The following is a 27,694-nucleotide window of genomic DNA, read 5'->3' as shown; positions in this document are numbered from 1 at the left end:
CCAGGGAAGCATAAGCTTTTTAAAGTATAAAACACTTTATGAAATATAGAGAAAAATAACTAGTATATTTTTCTAGCATTTCTACCCAATCATAATTTGCCTGAAGGACTTCTTTACCCTTACCCTGAGAGCTTCCACTCTGGTGTATGTGTGTGCATGTGGGGGAGGGGGAGGTGTGTGGCTGTGCCCTAGGGTAAGAGAGAGGCATGTTTGACCTCCAGAGTGGCATCTACAATGCATTTTACTACAGAATCAATGTCAAACTGGTCACCTCAAAGGCTTGGCTCACTCATCCTTTCAAGGCAGTGGCCTATCTACTCAGTCTCCTATTGTAGAGACCCTCTGTGTTACCCACACACTCAGCTTCTCTGACCCTCCCCACATCTAATGGGTAAACACATCTTGCGCATTCTACTCGAGCGACACTTTTCCTCCCCACTGCTTAGGCTTTAGTCCTCTTTAGGTCTTCAGATTCAAGCAATACCTCTCTCTTCGAACCACTGAAAAAGCATCCTAACTGGCCATCCAGTCACATTTCTGTCCTCCACTTGTGGCAAGAAGCCTCTTTGTACAGTCAATTAACTGGAAAAAAAAAAATCACAAATACCAGCTTCAAATGTTTTCCATTTCCTTTCCTTTCTTTTTTCTTTCCTTTTGTCCCTCTTCTTTTTCTTTTTTTTGGAGGGAGGGATTCTTGCTAATTGATAGTATTTAAACTCCTTGGATTCACATGTGACTCTTTATAAACTGGCTCCAGCCACTTTTTCCCAGCTTTTAGAGCCTGCAACTCAAATTCATGTACAAATTTCCCCTGTTGCATAGAGCGTCTTACTTTTCTCTGGAAAGAACAGGGCTTGTCATGAATTCCTGCTTTTGTAACATGCAATTCCTTTCATCTGGAGTGACTCTCAACCACTTTTCACCTGGAAAATGCTCATCCTTTAACATCCAGCTTGTCTCCTCCTTAGAAAAACATCCTCTGTTCTTTTGGGAGTACCAAGAGTAGTACACTGCACATGTCTGTAAAAGTACTTCCTTCTAGTATTGTGACTTACCCATTCACCCGTCTAACCTTTTTCAGAGTGTGAGCTCCTCCAGGGCAGAGGCCAAGTCTGACTTATCTTTCCTACTAACCACAGAGAATGGTACTGGCCAGGTAGGAAACAAACCTTCACTGTGGGTGGGGGGAAGTAAAAGTACATAGAATACAATTCTAAAGTGAAGAAAATGAATGTTAATATGTTGTTTAAAAAGAATTGAAATAATCTCCTTATCATGTGTTACATAGGCTTTGAAGGGCTGGCCTGGGAACCTAATGGGAACCAATGTACCTTTGTTTCTAGGGGAATATGCATTCTAAGTTCCAATCAGCACACAGGCAAATGAACTCTGGAACACCGCGTGCAGCCTCAAGGCTCCTGGCACTAAGGCTGGGAGGCAGCCCCAAGACGGGCGCGTGTCTGTGCCTCTTTGAGAGGCGAATGAACCTCAGGGACACACCTCGTCGTGCGGAGCGGCGGCGCCACCAGCGGAGACCAGCTCAGCCGGCCAGTGAACGCCCGATGCCCTCTCCGCCTGGCCCTCCCGGGCCCCTGCCATGCTGATCACCGTGTACTGCGTGCGGAGGGACCTCTCCGAGGCGGCCTTCACCCTCCAGGTCAGCCCTGACTTTGAACTCCGCAACTTTCGGGTCCTCTGCGAGCTGGAGTCCGGAATCCCCGCTGACGACATGCAGGTCATCCACATGGAGCAACTCCTCACTGACGACCACTGCTCCCTGGGCTCCTATGGCCTCAAAAACGGCGATGTAGTTGTTTTACTTGAGAAGGAGCATGTGGGACCTCGGCCTCCAGGACGAACCCCGAAGCAGCCCCGGATAGATTTCAGTGGCATCGCTGTGCCCGGGACGTCGAGCTCCCGCCAGCAGCAGCAGCAGCAGCAGCAGCAGCAGCAGCAGCAGCAGCAGCAGCAGCAGCAGCGCCCCCCAGCAGCCCAGCAGCCCCGCGGCCGGGCGGGCGGAGAGCAGGCGGCGCCTGCCCAGCGTCTGGACAGCCCCACCCTGATCCGCAGCATGCTGCTGTCCAATCCTCACGATCTGTCCCTGCTGAAGGAACGCAACCCCCGCTTGGCAGATGCTCTGTTCAGCGGGGACCTTGAGACGTTTTCTCAGGTCCTGATGGAGCAGCAAAGGGAAAGGACTTTGAGAGAGCAAGAGAGGATTCGCCTCTACTCTGCCGACCCATTTGATCTGGAAGCTCAGGCCAAAATAGAAGAAGAAATCCGGCAGCAAAACATTGAGGAAAACATGAACATAGCGATGGAAGAGGCTCCTGAGAGTTTCGGACAAGTGGCCATGCTCTATATTAACTGCAAAGTGAATGGACACCCTCTGAAGGCTTTTGTCGACTCGGGTGCCCAGATGACCATTATGAGCCAAGCTTGTGCCGACAGATGTAACATCACGAGGCTGGTGGATCGACGATGGGCTGGGGTGGCGAAAGGCGTGGGCACGCAGAGAATTATTGGGCGTGTTCATCTAGCCCAGATTCAAATTGAAGGTGATTTCTTACAATGCTCTTTCTCTATACTTGAAGAGCAGCCCATGGATATGCTTCTAGGCCTAGACATGCTCAAGAGACATCAATGTTGCATTGATTTGAAGAAAAACGTGCTGGTGATTGGCACCACTGGCACACAGACTTACTTTCTTCCCGAGGGAGAATTACCTTCTTGTGCTAAGATAGTCAGTGGTACTGGGCAAGAAGAGTCTTCAGGCAATGGAGCAGCAGATGCTATTAAACATTCATTCATGGAATCAGGACGGAAAAAGCATTGAAGCAGGTGAGAAACATGCCACCACCTTGAGGGAGCCTCAGGACCCGCATAATGTAAGACATGAGCTCACTGGCAATGTAATCATTAAAAACAATCAGTAACAACTAAACCTGGCCTTGGGACTAAGTTCTCTGATGGGTAACTATATAAATCGTGATCGCTTGTTCTTGGCCCCTCTTCCATTTCCCTTATCCAGAGATCACTGAACCTCACCCTGGGAAGGGTATGGAGGCTCCGGCTGATTTCCAAAAAATCCATGAAAAGGAAAACCAGCCTCTTCTTTTAAAGACACTATCCTATTAGATTACAGGGTGGCTTGTCCAAACCACTTACTATTTTGCAGAATTCCCTGGAAAAAAGCCATTGCTGCAGACCTTACAAGGCATTTACATGAAATTATTTCACATCAGCAGTAACAGTTATTTATATTCAGAGAAATATGTCTATTTTCACAGATTTTGTTTTCTGTGGGAAAAGTATTAGAAATGATGGGTCAATTGTAATCTTAAATTGATTAATAATTACGTCTGTTTTGAGCAGCATAAGGGCCACTTACCTCATAGTTACTTACATCTTCCCATCCCCTGGATTCCCCTGGAGTCACGCTCACTGCAATCCCCTGCTAAGGGCCATATTACACAGAATAAATTTTCTCCTAGGCTGTCCTAAATTAATTTTCTCTTTCCCCTGCATTTAAGGAAGACTTGGTTGTAAAACAAAGGCAATAAATTAGATTTTTTTTTTAATTATGGTACTTCTTGGGAGCCTAGTGGTTATATGGTGGTGGAGTGAGAGGTAAGAGCAGGCAGTGGTCTAAGTTGCTTAATACTCATTTCAATGGGATCATCTACCCTTTTTAAAAATCTGCTTTATATATTAAGCTCCTCCTGCATAAATACTATTTGAACAAAGGGCTTCACTGTTAAAATAACATTTGAAAAATTCTGAATGAGAAGATCTCTAAGGCCTCATTCAGAATAATTTGTTCAGACAAAGCAACTCTTCATTACTACTGATAGTGAGAAATGGAAGATCCTAGACCTAATTACAACCCATGGCCAAAACACCTGAGAGAAAAGGGTCAGCTACCTGGGGCCATCATATGCAGGGGAAATGTTTCAGGACAATAATTCAGCAAGACTGGTATTAGAACAGTGGATTCAAAGTCAAGAAGCACACGCTTTGATCCTAGCTCTACACTACTTAGACAATCAGTTTGCCAACTTTACAGTTCAGATTCCTCATTTATAAATTGTTTCAGAGGTGAGGGAGTCGCTTTTCAGGTGCTAAAACTCCATTATGATCTAGGATATCTTTTAAGTTATGCTATTTTCCCAACAAGATCTAAAGCCACTGAAAGCATTCTCAAAAGCTACAGATAAATCCTCCCCTATAATCACCATATTCCTTTTTTGGGTTTGCTTCTTGGTGATACTAATCACCCTCTTTCTAAAAAGAGTTACTCTTCTCTTTCAGCTGCCATCAGTTCACCTCTAAGTTTTCTGCTTTCTGATAGGTGTTTCCATGCTCATGTTCCCCAATCTTGTCTATATTTGCACCAAGATTTACACTTAGAACTGCTTAAAATGACCAAATGTATAGATTTCTACTTTTGTTTCTAATTAAGCACTCAAGACAAATGCAATAAATGAAAAAGGAAGACATTCAGAATAAAGTCAGCAATAAGCAACCTGATAAATTCATAGATTCTCTCACAGATAAAAATATGCAAGATCCTTAGCATCTTCTGGACTCAATTTTAAGGTCTATTTATGCAAAAAATATCTGATTTGCATATGTCACATGGGACTCTTCAATGTCAAACAAAAGTTTATTATATGGCCTATCAGGATGTCTGGCCCAAAAAAGCTAGTCTAAAAATCACAGAATCTTCAAGGTAAAAGATAATTTACATGATATCAAATCCAACCATACCTACCCTGTTTTCTCTGAGGAACATACCTTCTGGGATAGCTATAATGTTTTGGAATAAGTATCAGGTATAATTCTTTGTATCTTATTTTGAGCTGACATCTACTGTCCCATAACTTACAATAAATTGGTCTTCATTCTTCCTTCTGCCAAAAATGCATGCATTTAATCTTTCTGGTATGAAGCAATCCTTTTAATATGTGAAATCAGTATCATCCTACATATTTTTTCCATTGGCTTTCACCAGATTCTTTAACTGTTCTTCATAGGTCAAATTTGGATTCTCCTAAAAATTTCTGTCATGTTTCTTTGGATGTATTCCAACTTCTAAAAATATTACTTGAGTGAATGGATGAGTAAATTAAAACCACTTACACTGAATTGAAAAGCGATGACCTCAAAGAAAAAACAGTAAACAAAGTGAATTAATTAAGCAATGTCCTTGCTGATAAATTTTTAAAAATCATTGTCTTTCAAATCAGAAAGTATTTTAAAAATTAGTTTAATGCATTTAAAGTCTTGATACAATTCTGTGTATACTTAAAAGGGTCCTGATCAATTAAATTTTAAATGGATTACTTTTGGTAAAAGCCAACCTCTTTTGTTTGTCTTCTATATATATCAGATGCTGTGCAAGGTACTTTGCATATATTACTGCCCTTAGTCCTCATAATAAACCTTCAAAACAGTTATTCTTAACCCCATTTGTAGATGAAGGATGTGAGGCTCAGAATTATCAGTAACATTCAAATATCCAAAGCTCAGTAGTTTTTAAACTTTTTTGATGACTACCTACATTTTACATTGTGGCCCAGTTTTACACACACATACACACACAGATGTATGTCTCTCTCTATATATGTCGCTATATATAACTGAAACAAAAAAGATTCTTGAAACAATATAAAATCCTTTGTTTTCTTAGTCTATTTCCTTTTAAAAATTATATTTTATGTATCCCACCAAGATATCCTTTACACAATTTACAAAACAGACTAAACTACCAAATTGCCTGATTCAAATCTTTCTGTTTTCAAATGCGAAGTTCTTTTCACTATGTAACTTCTTTACCTGACATATTTTAATTCTAGATACTGATGCAAAGGATGCAAAATTGTTATAATATTTCATTTTATGGAAACAATCAAAACACTACCAATAAAAATGACACCAAAGTGGCAGGAGTCAGAATATACTCAACAATTATTTATTGAATGCCCATGAAATAAGTCCCAAGCCAGGTTTTTACAAACATGGAAATGAGTCAGTTACAGTTACATACATCAAGGTGATTATAACCTAGTAAAGATAGAAGACAGATTTGTAACCAACTAAGAACAAAAAGGGTAGGCATGAAATTAATATGTTAATAGGCACAAAAGAATAAATTTTATATTGGGGGTTATTTTTAAAATAAGCCAGTAAATACTGTCTCAATATGTTTAAAATATCCATCACTGATGCTGGAAAAAAGTCCTTAACCTCCTCTTAAAGTTCAGCTTGCTAATGTACGACTTATAAATATCTACCACTGGAAATATACTACTTGGAAATGGATGAAGAAATCTTCATTTTCTTTCTTCCTACTAGAAATCAGGATGAAGTAGACCACATGATGAAATAGACCTACCCTGTTTAAAATAACAAGCCATTTAAAAAATCCTTGGTTTCATCTAATACCCATTTAAATACCCATCTTACCTAAAATAAAATCACTATTGTGATAAACATTTATTTCAAGACTACAGTAATGCATTCTGCTGCAATTAAACCAGAAGACTGATGTTGTTTGAGATAAATAGAACATATAATCTTGACCTTTTTCTTAAAATATCTAGTCATAAAATTTCTCTTGTTTCTAGAGGGCAATCTATTCCCCCAAAAGAAAAAAGACAAATGGATGTCGGCATGTATGAATTCATCTTCACTGCAGGTACTAAATGTTGCCTTTTTAGTTAAAAGAACAATTGTGCTTCTTTCAGAATGCCAATTATAAGAGGGTCATTTGCTGACATCTAACATTCCATAAAGAAACGCTTGAGTAAATGATGAGAGTGATCCGGGACTCACACCAGGAAACTGATGGCAAAACTATTAATCAACGCTAACGTTCCTAGTTATTCTTTGAGGTTGGCAAGAGCCGGTAAAACCAAAGGAGAAGAATAAATGCAAAGATAGGTGGAGAAGGAAGGAAAAAACCAACAAGAAAAAACCAAACACACAAAGAAGTCTGGGTTGATTTTAACTGATTCTTTCTCGGTCTAAGTACTGTTTTATATGGTGGGTAAGGAATAGGCTAAGATTACGGGTCAGCTACTGTTTCAAAACACTTTATTCATCCTTGGCAAGTTATCTAAAAATGAAAATATTTTCATAGCATAGCTGAGTTCAACTTGCTTTTGAACCTCAGCTTGTTTCCGCACCTGGGTCCGCCTGTTAGAATCTCAGAATTTCTAAGGGTCTGGTATTAGAAAAAAATGGAACTTGCAGTTTTGCTGTGTCTTCTGCGCCTTCCTCACAGGACCCGTTTAACAGGCTGTTGAGACGGTACACCTGGGGGGGCTTTGTCTCATGTAACCCTGGGGAATGTTTTGTGATGATTGTTTGCTTTCTTTCTTGAAGAAAGGCTCTCATAAATATGGTTTTTCTATATTTCTAATCAGTAAAGTTTATTTTATGGACATGACTGTAAAAATCACAAGGCAATTCCCTCCTATGTGCCTAGGAGGCAACGTGGGCTATGCTTCAGATAAGGGTAAAGGGAATATTTTTCTACTGTTAATTGATGTATTGATGCCCTGTCCAAATAAAATAGACGATGATTACCAAATAAACATATTCCAGGTAAATAATCACTTGAATCCATCAAATTCTTACACTATGACATCAATCACCATTATGAAATCTTACTCTACCAGGGCTTCACTACAAGGATCCTTTGAGATGAAGAGGAAAATTAATTTAAAATCACATTAATTCACATATTCTCCCTTTCAAATTCATGTCATGTCTAGAGATTCAATTAGCCTATCAGTCAAAAAGTGTCAGTGTTTTGCATTCATACATGTCACTATAAATTCAATCTCGTTTTTTCAAGGGTCTTGTCATTGGCCTAAGTCAGGGGTGGGGAACCTTTTCCTGTTGGAAGTCCACATTAATTTATCTGTAATCAAACAAGGCCGCATTCAAGAAACTTCAATTAGATCTACTTAAAAATGTACATTATTTTATAAAAATCTAACTACAATGTACTTAATAATTTTAAAAAATGAAAACTTTATTATTTTAACACATTAACTGCCATGTGAGTTGTATTTAACTCATGTTAGTTTTGAGTCCGGGACCTCATGAAGCATATGTAACTCACACGTCTCTTCACCATGGGAACTGCGAGAACTATTTGTCAAGTGGCATATAACTCATGCACAGAAAACAATAAAAATAATAAATTTTTCATTAAATTAGAAAGGATTGTTTTGTTTTCAAAGTTTTTATTTTGTTTTCATAATAAAACACTGTGGCCCCAAGGAAAAATTTTTTTCTAGTGGCAGCCAACGTGATAAAGTTAACTAACCTTTTAATGACTTTGTTTTGCCTGCTTTTTGTTGGAAAGCATTTGAATATTTGGTTCCAGCATGGAGGTCTGTAGTTTCAGTTGATCCTCTAGATCTGTGGTCCCCAACCCCTGGGCCATGGCCTGCTAGGAACCAGGTTGCACAGTGGGAGGTGAACAGTGGGCAAGTGAGCGAAGCTTTATCTGTATTTACAGAAGCTCCCCATTGCTTACATTACCGCATAAGCTCCATCTGCTGTCAGATCAGCGGAGGAATTAGATTCTCATCCTTGCTTGAACCCTACTTTAAACTGCATGTATGAGGGATCTAGGTTGCACACTCCTTATGAGAATCTAATGCCTGATGATATGAGGTGGAGCTGAGGTGGTGATGCTAACACTGGGGAGCAGATGCAAATACAGATTATCACTAACAGAGAGGTTTGACTGCACAATACTTGTAATGCGCCTGAATCATCCCAAAGCCATCCCCCTCCCCACCTCAGTCTATGGAAAAACTGTCTTCCATGAAACTGGTCCCTGATGCCAAAATGGTTGGGGATGACGGCTCTAAATGGGTGTCAGTTATTTGTGACCTTAAGAGCATCTTGATTTGGGTTAGGTAGGAGAATATATTAATAGATTCACAATAATAAGTGGTTGAAAAGATAGAAAGCATTTTTCCAGCATGTTGCCAAAGGTGTGGGTATTCTGCATTTTTCCATATTTCCATTGGATCTTTCTTAGCATTGAACAATGACTTTAAACTGTCATCTACTGAGAGCTCAATCAATTCCATCTGTAGTTGTTTAGGTGCCTTGGTAATATCAAATAAGTGAAGCTGAAATGCTAATTTGAGTGTGATGTCATGATCATCAAAGTCAGTGAAACTTTCACTGTTTTCCAATTAATAGGTCTATAACAGATGCATAGTCTTCAAATGATTTGCATATATCATCCTGCTCATTAATGACCTTTGTTAACTGGGAATAATGTTCATTCGAAATTTCCTTTTGAAGAATTGTTTTGAAAAAAGAAAGGTTTTTTCAAAATGCTTGGATTTTTTGCCACATATCATCATATAAACTTAGGTTTACCTTACAAAGAAATATTCAAGTCATATTGATTTGACATGATATGACACAGAAATGCTGCATTCCTATAGAACTCTTCTTTCAATAATTCACATTGCTGATTCTGTTCTTCACAAAATTTAACTATCTATTTTTGCAGAGATAAAATTTTGACTAATACCTGTCCCTGCAATCGCCAACACACTTTAGAATGATAAGGCAAATCTATGCTGAATACCTCATCATTCAACTTTAGCATGTTACAAAACTGACCATGCTGTGTTGCATTTGCAGGAATGCAGTTAACAATACTTATAACTTGTTGCAAAGTGTCACTTAAAATAGTAGCTTTAGCACAGAGATTTTGCTGATGCAAGATACAATGAGAAGAAATGAAAGCATCTGGATATGTTGACGCTTTTTTTTTTTGTCTGTGCAATAAACCATTCATGTTTCCCTGTCATGGAAGGTGCACCATCTGTACATACACTGACTAAATTTACCAAATTCAGTCCAACTTCACAACATTTATCTTGAAAGTTGTTGAAGATACCTATTTCCCCTGTTCTGTTTGCAAGAGTTCCCAAAGTGAGTAATTCTTTGTAGCAAAGAATATCTATTATGACCGGAATGAAGTATAAAACCTGCACTGAGTCAGTAGTATCAGCTGATTCATCTAAAGTGATTGAATAATATACATTTTTCTTTTGAAGTATTGTATGAAGTTTGTTCTGTTAAGTTGAAGGCTAATTCATGCTGCCAATCAGCTATGGTTCTCCTTGAAAGAGGCAGTTGTTTGTCCTTTGAAATGTTATTGGGGTCTAAGCATCCTACAACTTCAACAATACATTCTTTCACAATTTCTACATCACTGAATGGCTTCCCTTTTTTCCCAAATATGTAAGCTACTTTATAAACTTATAAAGTAGTTGCTTCAATGGCATTGTTTCCAGGTGTTATTGCTGCTTGAAAGAATTGTCTTTGCTTTTTGCTTTTCATCTTTTAATTTCTGCAATACAATTTTTTGCACCTCTCCCTCTAATTTAAAATATCTGTGGTCCTTATGAGTGTTATTAATATAATGCTGGTGAGCACTGAATTTCTTTAATGTTGATATTGCAATATCACAAAGCAAGCAAATAATCTTATCTTTAGCAGAAATAAGATAATATTGCAATCCCTAATCCTCTTTTTTTTTTTAAGTTTCAAATTCATTTATTCATTACCAGTATAGGGAAACATGATTGACTTTTATATGTTAACCTTTTATCTTTATTTATTTATTTATTTATTTATTTTATTCAGCTTTTCATGGGGGTACAAAAGCTCAGGTTATATACATTGTCCATGTCCCGCCCATCCCCCTGAGTCAGAGCCTCAAGCGTGTCCATTCTCCAGACAGTGCACCTGGCATTCACCTTGTAGTCATACCTCCATCCCCTCCCCCCCCACCTCCCCGAGTCAGCACCTTCAAGCATGACCATTCCCCAGACGGTGAGCAACGCACTCATCATGTAGGCATACATCCATCCCCTTCCCCCACCCCCCATCTCAGTCTGATATCCAATTGGTATAAAATCTGTTTTCTTCCTTCAGCATTCTCTTGGTCTTCTTTGACATGATGGGCCATTTAGCAGAGAGAATTAAAAAATACTGTCAAGCTGTGCAACTATTCACAAATTCCACTTCAAACAGAAACACGATGCACCACTGTCAAAAGCTGATAACAGACTGGTGTACCAGACCCCCATAAACTCTCGCCAACTAGCCTTGTGCAACAGTGGTGCTACTCAGGTGGGGGAAGTTAGAACTAAATCATGAGCGTAGCAGCTGTCAACTTAGTCTTTAGGGTTTATTGATGTTTTAATTGTGCCTTTCACTCTGGGAGGATTATTTCATTGAAACTTATTTTATTCTTTGGTATTTATTTTAAATACATTCATTTTAAAAATGAAATAAAAATATAAAAGACAAAGAAAAATGTATTAATTATAATAAAAGGATTTGTTCTATAAAATTTGGATTCAGCGAAAAGGCCACACTTAGGACCTAGAAGGTTACATGTGGCCTTAAGGCTGCAGGTTCCCCACCCCTGGCCTAAATCATGCAGAGTGACAAGGAAGTGTAAGTCATAGTTTTAGTCTATAAAGAACTTAAAACTCCAGTTAGAGAAACTAGAAAAAAAATGCAGAGTAAAATATTTGAAAATAATATTCAGCAGTGGTGAATCACAGAATATAAAATATGGAGTTGAGGGGAATGGCTCCTGCTTTCCATTTGGGACGTTAACTACAGCAATACAACATCTATTCAACAGAATCGTATTGACCACCTGCTGTATGTCAGGACTTTTAGGTGCTGGATTTCCTCAATGCAGCAATCAATTTCTGGTGCTCAACTAGTGTTGTGAGCTGCAACCAAGGATATCTGAGAATTTATTATTTCCTCAAAGGTGAGTCTTCCAGGGTCCCTTTTTAATGACTCAGCTTATCAACCCAGAGTCAGCATATGGCCAATTCTTAGGCTAAACTTCAAGGTGAAGTCTGTGGTCTGTTTCTGCCTTGATCCTCAGTGGCACTGCAGTCAAGGTGCAACTATTAGGGCTTAATCCTGGAGTAGAGTCCGGCAATTGTAAATAAATACTTCTCTCACAGAGTTAATGAAAAGGATTTGGGGCTTACATAATAGATGAACAACCAGCAAAAGAGTCACAAGGAATTAACTACCAGAGATGAGTTAATCTGATAAAACATTTGTCACATACTTTAATTCCAGGTAATAATAGAGCAGGGTTCTCGAGGACAATGAGACACCAACCAGATGGCAATTATATAAATATTTGGGCATTTATAAAACCTAGAATGGGACCCCCAATTACTAACAAAAATCCAGTAAGTCCTGGGATTTTCTGGAGTGGTCATAATCATGTTAATAATTATATCTACATTCCGTGTTTTCTGTGAGGCAAACAGTATCTGCTTAATAAATATAGATTATGTGAATGAATAAATGGACAAAGTCTCACATGTTATTAATAAGCTAATGTGGAGAAAATGTGACTTTTTTTAAAACTTGATTTAGTTCTTATATACATATAAGGTAAAACTAAATCACATAAGAATAGTAAGATTATTTTTAAATAATTAGAATAAATATATTCTGGGTTAACACTATAATTGATATTTATATGTGTAGGTTTAAATGTAAATGATCTACAAAATAAACCCTTAAAGTACTTTTAATCTAGTAGAGTTGCCAGTGGTTCCATTCTAAGGGCAATATAACTAGTGTTTGGAGTGGTCATCTCATCCCAGTGTGCCTGGGACTATACTGGTTTTAAAACTGATATTCCTGCATCCAAGTAACCCCTTCAGTCCTGGGGCAAACCAGGATGGTTGGTCACTGTACTAGTGTTATAAGTGAACTTTTAATTTTATGTTCATGGGCATGCTGTGCACCTCTAAACAAGTTGCAAATTTAATAGGCCAGAATGATCAATGATCAGTATATATATGTTGAAATTAACAAGTCCTAATTTATTTATATGGGGCATATAACCTTATTTAAACTCATTTATCAAATATTTCTGGACTGTAAAGTTAAACATTTTAAAAATTATAAGAAAAACACATTTTGAAAAATACTAAAATAATTTAATAAAAAAATCCTGTAACTTTTTAAATAAAATTCATACTACAGCTGAAGTTGATGAAACTTCTTTAATTTCCAAGTCTCCTTGGAAATGGTATGTGTTTATGCAACTAAAAAAATGAAATGAGTAGAAATGGACATCAGAAAATGGGGGCATGAGACATTCAAAAATAAGTAAATATTTAAATTATCTACAAACTTGGATTATCCTGGAAAAGCACTGAAAAGACAAAATTATACCCTTTTTTACACTAATGGTAAGGATAGTGATAGGCTGAATTTAAATCTCAAAGTAAATCCTAGATTTTGACGTTCTGAGTTTTTAAGAGAATATTTGAACAAAGGAGCAGAAACCTCAGAAGAAGCACAAATAAATAATGATGTTACCTTCTCAATTATTTTAAGTTGTCATGGAGTTATCAAAGGTCAAGACACAATAAAGAGATTGCAAGATAGGGTTGCACAAAACAGAGAGATAAAAGATAAGCAGGTTTTTGATAAAGAGATGTGCTTACAGATAGTAGAGGATACCTAGAAGAAGGAGCTTTGTGGAGTGTCTGGTTGAGAAGAGGAAGAAGTGTGGAGAGTCCAGGATTCTGTGGTGGAAGCTGTAAAGAGTCCAGGGACTGGCAGGTAAAGAGAGGACGACAAGACCAGATTGTCATGTTGCCATGAAAACAGAGGTCTGAGAAGGTCCTAAGGAAAAATAGGTCAGCCACTCACATCCAGTGTCCCAAATAACATAAAGCAAAGTAAAATGGCAAGGTGAGACCTTTACCTCTGCCACTAGAAGAACAATAAAACCTGTGACAAAGGTAGTGGTCACAGAATTGAAGGAGAGTGGCATAGTGAAGTTGATAACATCAATGGAACATCAGAAACATGTACAAGTTGTCTTTTTTTTTTTTCTGGTTTTCACTGTTAATATCTTTACTTAGGGTCTATCTCATCAAGAGTTCAGAACTCAATGATATTAAGAAAAATTTTATATAGAAATACTAGAGCCAGCACTGTGGGCTTCATTCTATCAGAAATGACTGCATAAAGTTAAAGCAACAGATGGGCAGTTAGACTAAAACGGAAACAATGATATTATCTGTTCAAACATTGCCAACTGCCATCACTTGGACTCCAAAACAATAATTGACAGAAAACGATCTCACTGATATTCCATAGCTACAGGAGTTTATGTCCCCATATGGCAGGGCCTCCACTGTCAAAGCCTCATTATATAATGAATGTCTTCATTAATACAAGAAACTAAAAATCCTGCTTGCTCTTTTTCAGTTAAGTATTCAACAGCAAATCTGTTTAAGTTTTATAAAAAATACAAAAACCTTCAAATGCTATCTATTCTCAGTAATTCAGGTTAAATTATTTTTAAAAATTAAGCAAAAATTCCAAAGTAAGACCAGTGAGAATACACTTTTAAATTCTTTCTCCTTTTGAAAAACATTCTAAACGTATTTCAGGTTGTGGCACATGTGGAAGTTAGTTTCAAATTTCCATTGCACTATAACTTTCTATAGTTTTGTGAAGGTCTATAAAGCTTGGCAGCCAACAAAATGGATGTGTTAAAGTCTAACAGCAAGTTCTGAGAATGGGTTCATGATTCAGCACCCTGATTCAGTTGGGATACCATGGAGAAAGGGTGAAGGTGATTGGTCAAATTAAATGCATTATATTCATTCATAGTTGGCCAAATGATTTATAGTACATAGCTAAGGTAAACCTTTTACAACTTCGATAGTGATTAGGAAGTGATTCGATAGTGATTATTTTAGTCTACCAAAATATAGATGAATAATCTAGTACACATTTTTGAGAGTACTACAGTGATTTCTGGACTCCATACATAACATCTCATCAATAACAACCTGTGAGTATTTCTTTTATAGGAATGCTTTTCTATATTATATTTGGTTGCATTTTAGTAACTTTATTGGATATTATAAAAATCTCAGGCATGCCAAAGCTCTCTCTAAGGAGACCATGTTTTCATCTTGAGAGTAACTTACTGACCCAGATGAATCTGGCCAGCTAGGTAAAAATGAAACTTCAATTCCCAATAGAAAATATTAAGTAACAATTTTCCAAAGAATTTAAAAATGATTATAAAAACAAGGAGATAAAGCTAAACATTCAAACCCCAATTCTAATTCTACCATTCATTTATTTTTCTGCTCTCTTCTTGCTTGGATGAACAAAGCTAGTCCTTTTAACTTACCACTGTTGTCTCCTAGTTCAGTTCAATCACTCCCTACCTTCCTATTCTCTCCACGATGTCCATGAGTGAAAAGGTCTCAACACAAGCCAACCTAACTGGAAGGTCACTAAAACCCTACTGAGAGTGAGAACAGATGTGGATGTTTTATTTTACAAGAACTGCAAGTCACTTCTTGTTTTTGACAGACTAACCTTTGTGACTAGTACAGGCTGTTCTCAAAGCTATCTTGTTTTCAGGCCATGAGTGCAATTTGAGAATGTGTTGAGATGTAAATCCAATTAGTGGCAAGTCATTCATTTGGTCACTCAAAAAGTGGACATTGAGAGTTATACAATGAACCAAGCACTGCTTCAGTGGTTAGAAAAACAATGGTGCACAAGAATGACAAAGCAGTCATCCTCTTGAAGCTTATTTTTCAATGCAAGTTTCAAATAATAATAAAAAATAATAATGATAATACCTATCATTTACATAACATTCACCAAGTGAATTGTTTATTGTAAGCATGTTACATATTTAAACTCATTTTACTTTATAACAACCTGTAAGTATTAAACAACACCCCCATTTTAAGGATTCAGATATTGCAGAAAAGAGAAGTTAAGTAACTTGTCCAAGGTCAGAGAGCTGGCAAGTGGCTGTATCCAGGACTACGGGATTCAGAGTCTCATATTACCTCTCATGAACAGCAAATAAATAAATATACGATGTCAGACAGCGATATGTTCTGTGAATAAGGCAAAGGACAAAGGGAACAGAGAGGGATGGGATAAGGGAGGATACTAATTTAGATAAAAGAGTCAGGGAAGGCTCCTGTGAGGAGGAGAATATTTGAGGAGAAACCTGGATGATGAGAGAGGGGAACTTGTGAGAAGGTCTAGGTGACGAACATTTCAGGAAGGAGAAACAAAGACCCCATTGCAGGACTAAACTAAGAGTACTCAAGGAAGAGCAAGATGGGTGGTTGCGGGGGCGGGGGGGAGTGAAAGAGTAATCTAGAAGGGCTAGTTTATGTAGGGCCTTGTAGTTCTAAACAAAGGGCTTGGATTTCATTCCAAGTGTTATGGGATTTAAGGGGTTTTAAGCAAGGGAGAGACATTTGATTTATTTTTTAAAGCTTTGTCTGGTTGCTTTGTTAAAAACAGATGGGCTAAGAACAGGGGCCTTGAGAAGTCCAGTAGCTACAGGTTGAGCAGATGAGGAGGAACCAGCAAACGGGCCCGAGAAAGAGTAAACGATGTGGCAGGAGATAAAACATAAAGGAAATCATGTCTAGGAGGACAAATGAAGAAAATGTTCTATGAAGAATGGTGTGGTCACCGTGTCAAATACGGCCAGGAGGTTAGGAGGATGGTTGAGAACTGTGGCTGGATTTGGCAAGGGGGAGGTAGTGGGTAACTTTGACAGGAGTGATTTGCAGGGATGGTGGGGGAAGAAAGACTGGTCGGAAGGGGGTGAGTCGCCAACTGGACTGGAGGAGGTTGGAGAGAAGTAGTAATAATTCAGGGAAGAATTCTTTTGGGAAGCAGAGAAACACCACAGTAGATGAAGCGGCCATGAGAACATGTCTTCTACTATGAAGGTACTTCAGTATGTTATGTACTGATGGGAATGATCCCATGGGATGGAGAAACTGAAAAGGCAAGAGAGAATAAATGATAAATCAAGGGGCACAATTCTTGCATACGAGGGCAGATTTGGGCTTTAAGGAGGAGTAGGAAGAGTTCATTGCTTGCAACAGGAAGGCAGGCAGAGCATATGGGTATAACTCAGCAGGCTGGCAGGATTGATGGTGTGAAGATGACATTGGTCTTCCCTTTCTTCTATTTTATCAGTGACATAAGAAGGAGTGGAGGGAAGCAGAGAGTGCTGAAGGATTAAGGAATAAGAAGAATGTATGAAATAGTCATTTTAGAACATGAGAGTAAATTGAATAGGAAAACGTAATTGAATTTCAGACCAATGCTGAGGGCTCACTTGAGATTGTACTCAAAAAATTTAAATGCAACTAGCTGATAGAAGGAGCACTAGACTAGATAAGTGGACATTTTGGTTCTAACACCAATTTTGCCACTTACCGGACAGGTTCCTTTAGACAAGGCACCAAACCTCTCTGGGCCTCAGTTAACTCATCAAGTCCAGTCAGAGAAGACTGTGGGTCCGTCTCACTCTGAGGGATCCAGAAATGTGTCCTGGTGACCACTGGCATCTAGTGTCCAAGGTCCAGGGTACTCAATGTCTTTTAGGGTATGGAAGAGTCCTGAAAGATAAACAACTGTCCCTCCTCAATCTCCAGCAGTGCCCACCCCTGGTGACAAACACAGGAACAGAGGATCACACCAAGGGGCCTTCCAACTCTAAGACCGACTATAACCTTAATTGTTTATGTCAGGGGAAGCTGGATTAAACTGATGGATAAACCATACATGCATTTAATTCACCACTATCAATCCTCACTCTTGTCTCCCAAAGTGTTTTTTAGACTGATAATAGGTTGCCAGCCAGGCAAAATGAACAGAAGTTGAGTTTACCCTTGTTATTTCCTCAGGCCTTAGAGGTACTAACGAGCAGTGAAACAGTCTACAGAATACGGCCAAGAAAAGGAAGAGCCAGCATAGGGTGATACAGAAATAAAATATTTGTCCTTCATTATTACGGAAACCACTGTCATTAACTAATATAATGATCAAACATAAGTGCCATCAGCAATAATACGCAATAGTAGCAAAGAAAGTTTTGTACCCAGGTATTGCCAGCATGGTATTTGGTCACATCTTGCCACCATAAAATGAGAAAAATTAATTTTAATTGTATTGGCCATAAGGCCCCCAACATGAACTGAAAATTAGTTGCCAGGGACAAGGCAATTATTAAAGGCAATACATCAAATTCTACTCAAATGATCAGTGGGGTGCTGCAGGCATTGCTGTTAGTGACCTTTCTAGTTGACACCTTCATTAATGATGTGTAAAAAGAAGACTAGTATGTGAATAGTTTTCCAAACTGATTCCACCCATGGGAGTTATACCAAATGCAAGCTTCCAACATCACAGTAATAACTAAAGTAGAACTGAATACAAATGTTCCTGGGAGGAGAAAATTCAAGGCAGGCAATTGTATAGTGAGAGAACACAGGCAGATGGGAAAAATTCTAGGGGAAAATCTTTCATAGTAACTTGGTGATTCCTTAAAAAAAAAAAAAAAAAACAAATCTGTGATTACACAGATCTCAAATAGTTTTGTTATTGACCTTTATTGAATAAAAATGCCTTCCAGATATTATAAACACTACTGTTTCATCTATAGAATGTAAACAAATATAGTAAAAATATATACATAGTCAATGTGCTTTTTATATTTTATGTAAACAAAACATTTTTGGGACAATTTTGAGAGGTTAAATACATAACATAAAATTAGCCTTTTAAAGGTGAACAGTTCAGTGGCAGTTAATACATTCACAATGCTTTGCACCCACTAACTCTATCTAGTTCCAAAACATTTTCATTACTGCAGAAGGACACCCTGTATACATTAAGTAATTGCTCCACATTGCCCCTCCTCCTTGCCCCGGCAATCACCAATCTATGTTTTGTCTCTGTGGATTTATGTATCCTAAATATTTCATTTAAATAGAGTCATGCAATCCGTGACCTTTTGTATTTGGTTTCTTGCACTTACATTTTCAAGACTCATCCATGTGGTAGCATGTACCATTGTTTCACCCCTTTTTATGGCTGAAGCCAATGTGCTTTTGAATTGCAACATTAATTTGAAAGCACAATACGGACGTCCCACTTCTGAGGGAAAATGATGAACAAAACCCAACAGAAATCCAGCAAAACCTAGCCCATCCTGACTAATACAACTCTTAAGGAAAGAAGGAAAGAAGAGAAGAAAGGAGCTTATTTCATTAATTTTACTACCAGAAATCCTTCATGAAATGAAAGATGCTACAGTTAGAAAGCCCTTTCTTTACTTTTTAAGTGACATTTAGCTCTTTACTCATGAGATGCCATAAATATTTATTAATTACTGAGGAGCTGGAAGGTTTGGAGCTCCTAGCATGCTGTCTATGACGCAGAAGGTACTCAGTACATGTCTGTTCAATGACGTGCAGTAAGAATAGGAGAAACTGTGGGCTTTGTTTTTGATGTATGTTTGTTTCTGTCCAATGGGGGCTAATGCAATATGGCTGACGTGAGCAGGGAGAGTTGTTTTTGCTTCTAGTCTAAATGTCATTGATTCTCAGAGTCATCATGAACCTGTTTCTAATCTGATAGCTCCCCATCCACACTGGGGCTTGTGGAACTGGTTGCTTTTGTAAAAAATGTCCTGAGTAGGTTGTACATAAAAGTCAGAGAAGATCTTCCTTCTTCCCTTTCAAATTTACATCTCCAATATTACTTTTTTCCTTTCTTGATGGTTCTTGTCAGAAAGGTCCAATGGGATCTTTATTCTAACTGTGTCTAGTACAGAATTTCTACATTTTTATTCACTGTCAAAAACACAGTGAAGTAGTTTATGAGGTAGAATATTGGTCTTAACTGTGACTTTCCATCTTATGATTTTAAGTCATACTTTTCCTATTATTTAGTTGATATGCGTATGATTTAACTGAACAAATACTTTCTTATTATGAAATCTGGAATGGTGAACTCCTCTGAAGAACCTCAGTCTATTGAAGTGAAGTGGGACAGCAATCTAATTTGATTTCCTAATAACACCTTTGAAGGGAAAAAATAGACCCTTTTTATATTGCAAGAGTTTTTAGAAAGAATACTAAGAAGCTGAGAGTCCATTTAAAATGTACAAATTTTCCTCCAAGGAGACATTATTTTGTTCTCGCTTGTATTTTAGAAAGTTGGGCAAAAGTACTATGCAAAATAACTGAAATTTAACTCTTTGTATATGTCTGTCTTTCCATAAATGTGTATTTTAAAAACTGTGGTCATATTACTTATGTAACTCAAGTGAAATGGCAATTAATTCCTGCAGAAATTAATAGTTTCCCAAAGGGCTTCTAGATTATATTTAGTTTATTACTGAAATGCTTCATATTGGTACACTGTTCCTATGAAAATGTGTTAATTAGCCATAATAACTATAAATTGAAGATAAACTATTTATATCCTTTAATGTAATTTCAGTCATCTATAAAACCAAATTGTACTCACATAAAAATAAATTTAGAAGGCCAAATCAACTATTTGGAACATGGTTTGTTCTAGAAGGTACAGAACAAGAAGCATATATATTCAACTGAGTAGGACCTTACAAACACTTGCATAATCCAGAGAAATCAAACCAGATACAATGCTGAGACATAAAACAACACATGCTCACCATAAAATCTGATGAATCTATAAAATTGGATGGAACAATACCCCAAACTCCTGAGGCTTCCAAACTTCAGGACAGTCTTGGTTATGATGGTACTCTGCCACATAACAGACATAAAAGAGATTTATAGCAAGAGGCAGGACAGAGACATTTATGAAGGTAGAAGGTTCATGAATTACAAAAAAAGTAAAAGAGGCCAGCAAAACAGGAGGCATGACATTTTTCCCAAGATAAACTTGCTGGAAGCCCACACTGTCCACCATTCCAGCACACCATGAGACACACAGGCCAATCTCCAGAGAGCTCTGTACCAAATACTGCAGCAACAGACATTGGCTTAGCCAGGTTACATGTCTATTTCATAACTGGATTTTGACTATTGGGAAATGATTCCTGCAAAGGAGGAGGAAAGCTTCATGTTGCTGGGAAATGAAGCTTTGATAAAAATGACAACTGTATATTTACACAATATCCTTCACAGTCTGCCTGCTCAATGTTCTCACCCAGACATACCCTGTTGACCTTTACCAGTGATGATGTATTCACTTCTTAGTTCTGCCCAATGTTGGTCAAAGAATGATGAAATAATCTATTTTCCCCATTAAGTATGTGTGAATTTAAAAGAACTAAGGCAACCTCAATAAGAAAATAGGCAAAATACTTGAACAAGCAACACAAACACACACATGAGAAATGGTAAGGAACATGAAAAATGTTCAATCATATTAGAAATAAAATCATTACATGAGCAATGAGGTACTATATTTAGCATCACATTGGCCCAGTCTTTGGAAAGGACAATTAGAATAGAAAGGGAGAAAATAAGATGAAGATAGTAGGGAATAGATAGGCGAGGAGAAAGTAGTGATGGCAAACGTAGAGAATGCTCTCAAATTGCTTTTCTTGAAAGGAAGAGAAATAAAATACTAGCTAGAGGGGAATAAAAGGGTAAAAGGAAAAGTGTTTATTTGTTTTTAGATGAAACATACTTGAGCAAGTTGAAATGCCAAAAAGAAACCACTAGTAAAAGGAAATAGGCTAGAGATAGAGGAGACAGGTGCAGTGTCAAGGTAAGAATCCTAGAAGAGGAGGAGAGAAACCAAGCACAGGGGGAGGGGACCAGCCTCAGATGGAGCAAGTGTCAACATTTCTAAGGCCATGAGCAAATACCTTAACATTTCTAAACCTAATTTCTTATCTTTGAAATTAAGAAAAACAATAGCCATCACTCAGAACATACTATGCAAATAGCATCTGGCATATAAATGTTTATTTATTTTAATTTTGATTTTTTAATACAAAATATACTTGTTCCTACCAGTGGCTTTTACACAAATGTCATGTCTGATCAAAAGCAAATTCTCTGGCAGAGAAAAGGATGTGCTGCTCCACTGTACTACAAAACACCAGTTCATTTCAAATAAATCATTTATAAGGAATTAACAGTCTGGCAAACAGAGCCAAATTCAGCAGCAGGTATTTACTGGAAGGAACATAGATTTTAGAGTCATACAGATGTGCATTTGAATTCTAGCCCTATCAGTTTCTAGGTCAGTTTTATTCCTTGCTATAAGTTTGATACTTAGAATAGTACCTGGCTTAATAAATATTTATTAAATAAGAGAATAAAATTTTTTTAACTTCTTGAGTTTTGGCTCCCTGATTTGTAAATGGGATTAATAATTCAACGAATAGAAAGAACATATTGAAGTAGTAATACAGTGCCTAGCATTTAGTTGGATCTATGTAGTAAATATCACTCTTTAGTAGTAATGGAAAAAATAATTATTTGAAGAATTAAGAAAAAGTTAAATAAGTCATAAATCTATTATTCTTAAAATTTGAAATATACTATGAGAAGGTGATAAGTTTAAAATATTTTTTACTTGGAGAAAACTTTCCAGAATTTGTGCTGAAGTGACACATAGATATTGATATGTTATTTCCCCAGTTTGAGTGCTTTGAAGGTGCCCACTACACTGATCCAATGTACTACAGAAATTACCACTAAAGCACACACATAATGGAACTGTTGCCATAGAAATGGCATTTTGTCAACCTGCTCTCTTCATTTGGATGTGCTTCCTTCATATGAAGGACAAAAACAACAACAGCAACAAAAAAAAACAAACCCAAAACAAAAATAAAATGCTGAGAGTACTATTTCTCATGTAAATTGTTCTTTTTTACCTTTTAAAATAAAATGCCTAATAAAAAAACAAAAATCAACAAGCAGTCAGAATCTTCACTCCATCTCAAAATTAAAAGATTATCCTATAATATGACATAAAATTGCTAAAAAATCCTCTTTACCCCCAAACCTATAGCTGTTTTTATTTACATAAAGTCTATCAAACAGCAAGGATTTTTAAAATGTAGAAATGGGAACGAGGGACAGAATAATCTCTATACAGGTCAGATTATCTACAAATATAAATACATCCTATGTCCAAGTTGTGTCTATTCTATATTCTTTACCTATGTGGAACAATGACAGAATATTTAATGTGGAGTAATGTTTCTATTTCCACAGTTAATCTCTGTCTAGACATTTATAGTGGGTTGAACAGTGTCCCTCAAAAACATGTTCAAGTCTTAATCCTGGTATCTGTGGATGTGACCTTATTCGGAAATAAGGTCTCAGCAGATGTAATTAGGTTAAAGATCTTGGGAGGAGATCATTCTGGGTTTAGGGTGGGCCCTATATCCAATGATTGTTGTTCTTAGAAGAGAAAGGAGACAGTGATTTTGGACAGAGACGCAAAGGGGAAGGCCAGGTGAAGATGGAGACAGAGGCTGGAGTAAAGCAGCCACAAGCCATGGAACACCAAGGACTCCTGGGACTCACCAGAGACTAGGAGAGGCGCACAGAACAGATTCTTGCTCAGAACTTCCAAAAGATACGAACCCCACCAACACTTTGATTTCAAACTTCAGCTTCCAGACCACGAGAGAATTAATTTACATTGTTTAAAGCCACTAAAAACTGACCTTTGTTGAGTCCTGTCTATTCAATAAAAACTATGCTAAGTGCTCTGCATTTATTGCCTCATTTAATCTCACAAAAGCCTGGGAAGAAAGTATTATCCCCATTTTGCAGAGGAAGAATTTAAGGCTCAGAGAAGGGACTTAATGATTTTAAGGTCATCCAGTAATCTGAAGTACAGGCCAAAATTCAAGCCCCAGGTCTTTTTGACTTCTAAGCTCATTTTCCTTTTTCTCCAAGCTGCTCCTTCTGAGGTCACCTTGATTTTAACAAGAGATTTTTCACCTTTCACAAAGGTTTCTGATGGGAAGAGGATGAGGGGAGAGTAAGTGGGGAAATGGAATTGGAGAAAATGTGTTTCTTGTTTTGAGGTTTAAAGTAAAAATAAAAATTAAAAAACCAATTTCTCCAATAGTATCACCACTTTTACATTCTAATGGAACACTAGTTTTGGTTAATTATGGATGAAAGTGAAAAATATTTTTGTTTGAGTCCTAGTATAACTATCTTATGCTTTAAAAACATATTCTTCCTTTATAGCATGACAGTTGCTTCTAAGAAAACTTATAAAAAAATTGCATTGTAAAACAATCATTTATTTTCATATTTATATTTTAATAAAAGGTTTAAAACAATTATTTCATATAAAAATCACTGCATTTTTAATGTACTAGCAATGAATACTTAGAAATTGAATTTTAAAACTTCAAATATCATCAAAAAACACAAAGTTCTTCAAGACGAATCTAACAAAATACGTGCAAGATTTGAAAGCATAAAATTACATGATATTAATAAGAAAAATTAAAGAACATCGGATCAGAAAAGTCAATAATGTTAAAATGTCAATCCCTCCTAATTTGATACACAGAATCAAAGTAATCCCAAACAAAATTCTGCAGAAATATTTTTTGTGGTAACAACTGGCAACCTGAGTCTATAATTTATACATAAAACAAAGGGCCAGAAATAGCTAAAACAATTTAATGAAACAAAATTGGAAGTCTCACAATACCTGTTTTCAAGACTTATTACAAAGTTGCAATAATCAAGGTAATTTAATATCATTACAACGATAGCCATATACATCCATGAACACAACAGAGTCCAGAAACAGAGTCTAGAAATAAACCCATATATATATACATATATGGTCAATTGATTTGAAACAAAGATGTCAAAAAATCCATTATAGAAAGATTAGTCTTTCAATAAGTCATTCTGGAACAATAGGGCATACAAAGAAAATAACTTCAACCCTTACCTTACACCGTCCAAAAATAATTATCTTAAAATGATCACAGACCTAAACGTAAAGCCTATAAACTTGTAAAAGAAAATATAGAATATTTTTGTGACAAAGATTAGTCAACACTTTATTAGAACACAAAAAGCATGAACTATAAAAGAAAACAAATTGATAAACTAGACCTCACCAAAATTAAAAACTCTTGGATAAATACTTTAAGAAACTGAAAAGATAACCTCAGACTGGGAGAAATTATTTGCAAAATGTATGTGTGATAAATGTTGAAATATATATATGTATAAAACAACTTTTACAATTCAATGATAAAAACAACTCAACACTTGATGGGCAAGAGATTTGAAGAGACAGTTTGCTGAAGAGGTATGGATAGCACGAAAGCTCATGAAAAGATGCTCAATCTCAGTAGTCACTAAGGAGGTACAAATATAAACCATAATGATATATCAAGACATATCTACTAAAATGGATAAAATTACACAACAAAAACAATATTAACAACTGACAACAGTGAATGCTGGAAAAGATTTGGAACATCTGGAACTCTCATACATTGTTGGTGGGAATGTGCAAAGGATTAGACCCTTTGGAAAATAGTTTGGAACATACACTTACCACACTGGTAGGTATTTATGCCAAAAAAATGACAACACAGACCTGTATACAAATGTTCACAGGAGCTTTATCTAGAATAGCCAAAAGGATAGAAAAACTCACATGCCCATGGGCATTTGAAGGGATAAGCAAATTAGAGGCTCTCCATACAATGGAAAACCATTCAGCAATAAAAATGAATGCATTATGGATACATGCAACAACATAGATGAATCTGCAAAGCCTTGTGCTAAGTGAAAGAAGCCAGACACATACTGCAGGATTCCATTTATATGATATTCGTAAAAAGGCAAAACTAGAAGGACAGAAAACAGATCAGTATGGCCAGGGCATGAGGATAGGGGAGGAGACTGACTACAGCCGAGTACCAGGGGACATTTTCAGGTGACAAATTTATTTATATCTTGATGGTGGTGGTGGTGACACAACTGTTCATATTTGTCAAAACTTGACCTGTACACCTAAAAATGGTGAATTTTACAATGTGCAAATTATATCTCAATAAATCAGTCTATAAAAAATTTCAATGTCAAAAAGGAGTATTTGGAGCTAGGGAGTTTCAGAATAGTTATAAAATGGTATTTGTCCTTCTGAAGTTTTATTAACATAGGTGTATTCTTCAAAAAGTCTGACATTCCTGAGCAAATATAAATCCTAAGCATTCCTAAACAAATATAATCTCTATATGTATATTTTATTTAAAAATAAGTACCTTTCTCTTATAACTGCCAGCACTATCATTAGCACATGACTCTTAAACATTCTTATCCCTCTATCATTCATTGTTTTGATGAACTAAGCACAAAGTACTTCCTAACAAGTGAAACACCCGTCTCCCAGGTGAATATTTTCCATAAATGTTTTAGCTGTAGATTGTTACAGCATTAATATTTTTAAAATTAGGTAATTCAAATCCAATTCTTTAATTAATTTATTGACCTCTTCCAATTTACATTATGTTAACAAAAACTCCACTTTTTAGCATTTCCCATGTGCTATGCATTTTTTCTTCCTCTTCTGAGGCCTTGTCTACCTAAGGAACTACAACTAATCCTTCAAGGCTGCTTGAGCAACCTTCCTCCCCAAAGACTGCTGCTGTTGATTCACCAATTTCTCCCCTGCATTCCAGAGCACCTAATCTATTTCCAGGATACTACCCCTCTGACATTTATTTTTCTCTTCTACTAAAATGAGAACAGGATTCTAGCTTATGTATCTTTATTTTCCTAACCTCTAGCAGACTGCCTAACAACTAAAAGGTTCTAACTACAAGTTTGCTTTGAAAATAAATCATTTTGAGTATCAGTTGTCATTTCACTATATGGTAGATTTAGCCTCTGCAATAGATTGATCTAAATGGACGATAGCCTGAGGAGAGACTTCAGAAGGAAATGATATTTGAAGGACAATATACTAACTCTTAATTTGATTTTACTTGCTTGTCATTTGTTTCTTTTTCACAATGGCATTGTGACATCCCAAAAGATCGACCAATGGAGTTTGCATCAGAAACATGCAGTATGAAAACTGCAAAGGATTCTACAGATCCACTACGTTATGAATCACATTTTGACTGTGTCTTGGCATCTTCCCTCCTAGATCTGACTTTTGCCCAGATCAGCAACCCAGAACAGCTCCAGGTGTCTAGGTGCGCTTGGGTGTGATGACTTTACATGCTGATCCATAGGCTTCCTTCTTCCTGGACCAAGCTTCACCATCCCCTTAGACCAGGTGAACATGGTTCTCCGGATCAGGAGGAACACAGTCCTGCTTATACTGGGCCTGGGTACACAGCCGGGTGAGATGGGCATAAAGAAGGTATCATTGTTTTTTCTCAGTGCAGGGGTGGGGAAGGATTGGAAGATAGCTTCTGGGTTGCTAGTTCAGATCCAATTACACTGCCCACGGTTAAATCTGGCAGATGTTGGCTGCCAAAGGGAATTCTGACTGGCTCATTAGTAGAGATTCCTATACACATTTCTGCATGTCCAGCTTATTAGTAAAGCAGTGAGTGCTTTATGCCTATTTGTTAGATAAATGAACAAACCTATTATGTGCCAAGCCTGTTCCAGGAACCACTTTTCCCATATCGTGTATTCATGTGTATATTTTTTATAACATCTTTACTGAGATATTCATATATCACATAACTCATCTATTTAAAGTATACAATTCGATGTTTTTTTGTATATTTCACCATCAATTTGTAAAA

General features: G+C 37.0%; 2 protein-coding genes across 3 annotated transcripts in view; one reads left to right on the top strand and one right to left on the bottom strand.

The window, feature by feature from the left end:
• The window catches only part of PDGFD (platelet derived growth factor D), a 236,114-nt gene that overhangs the window by 114,864 nt on the left and 93,556 nt on the right, over positions 1–27,694 (bottom strand). The window lies entirely within an intron of this gene.
• DDI1 (DNA damage inducible 1 homolog 1) lies at positions 1,598–2,836 on the top strand. The gene has a single exon (XM_045556809.1). It carries the CDS (start codon positions 1,598–1,600, stop codon positions 2,834–2,836), a length of 1,239 nt encoding a protein of 412 aa, XP_045412765.1.

The sequence above is a fragment of the Lemur catta genome, chromosome 7 (assembly GCF_020740605.2).
Source record: "Lemur catta isolate mLemCat1 chromosome 7, mLemCat1.pri, whole genome shotgun sequence".
Taxonomy (NCBI): Eukaryota; Metazoa; Chordata; class Mammalia; order Primates; family Lemuridae; genus Lemur; species Lemur catta.
This window is presented reverse-complemented; position numbering and strand designations above follow the sequence as displayed.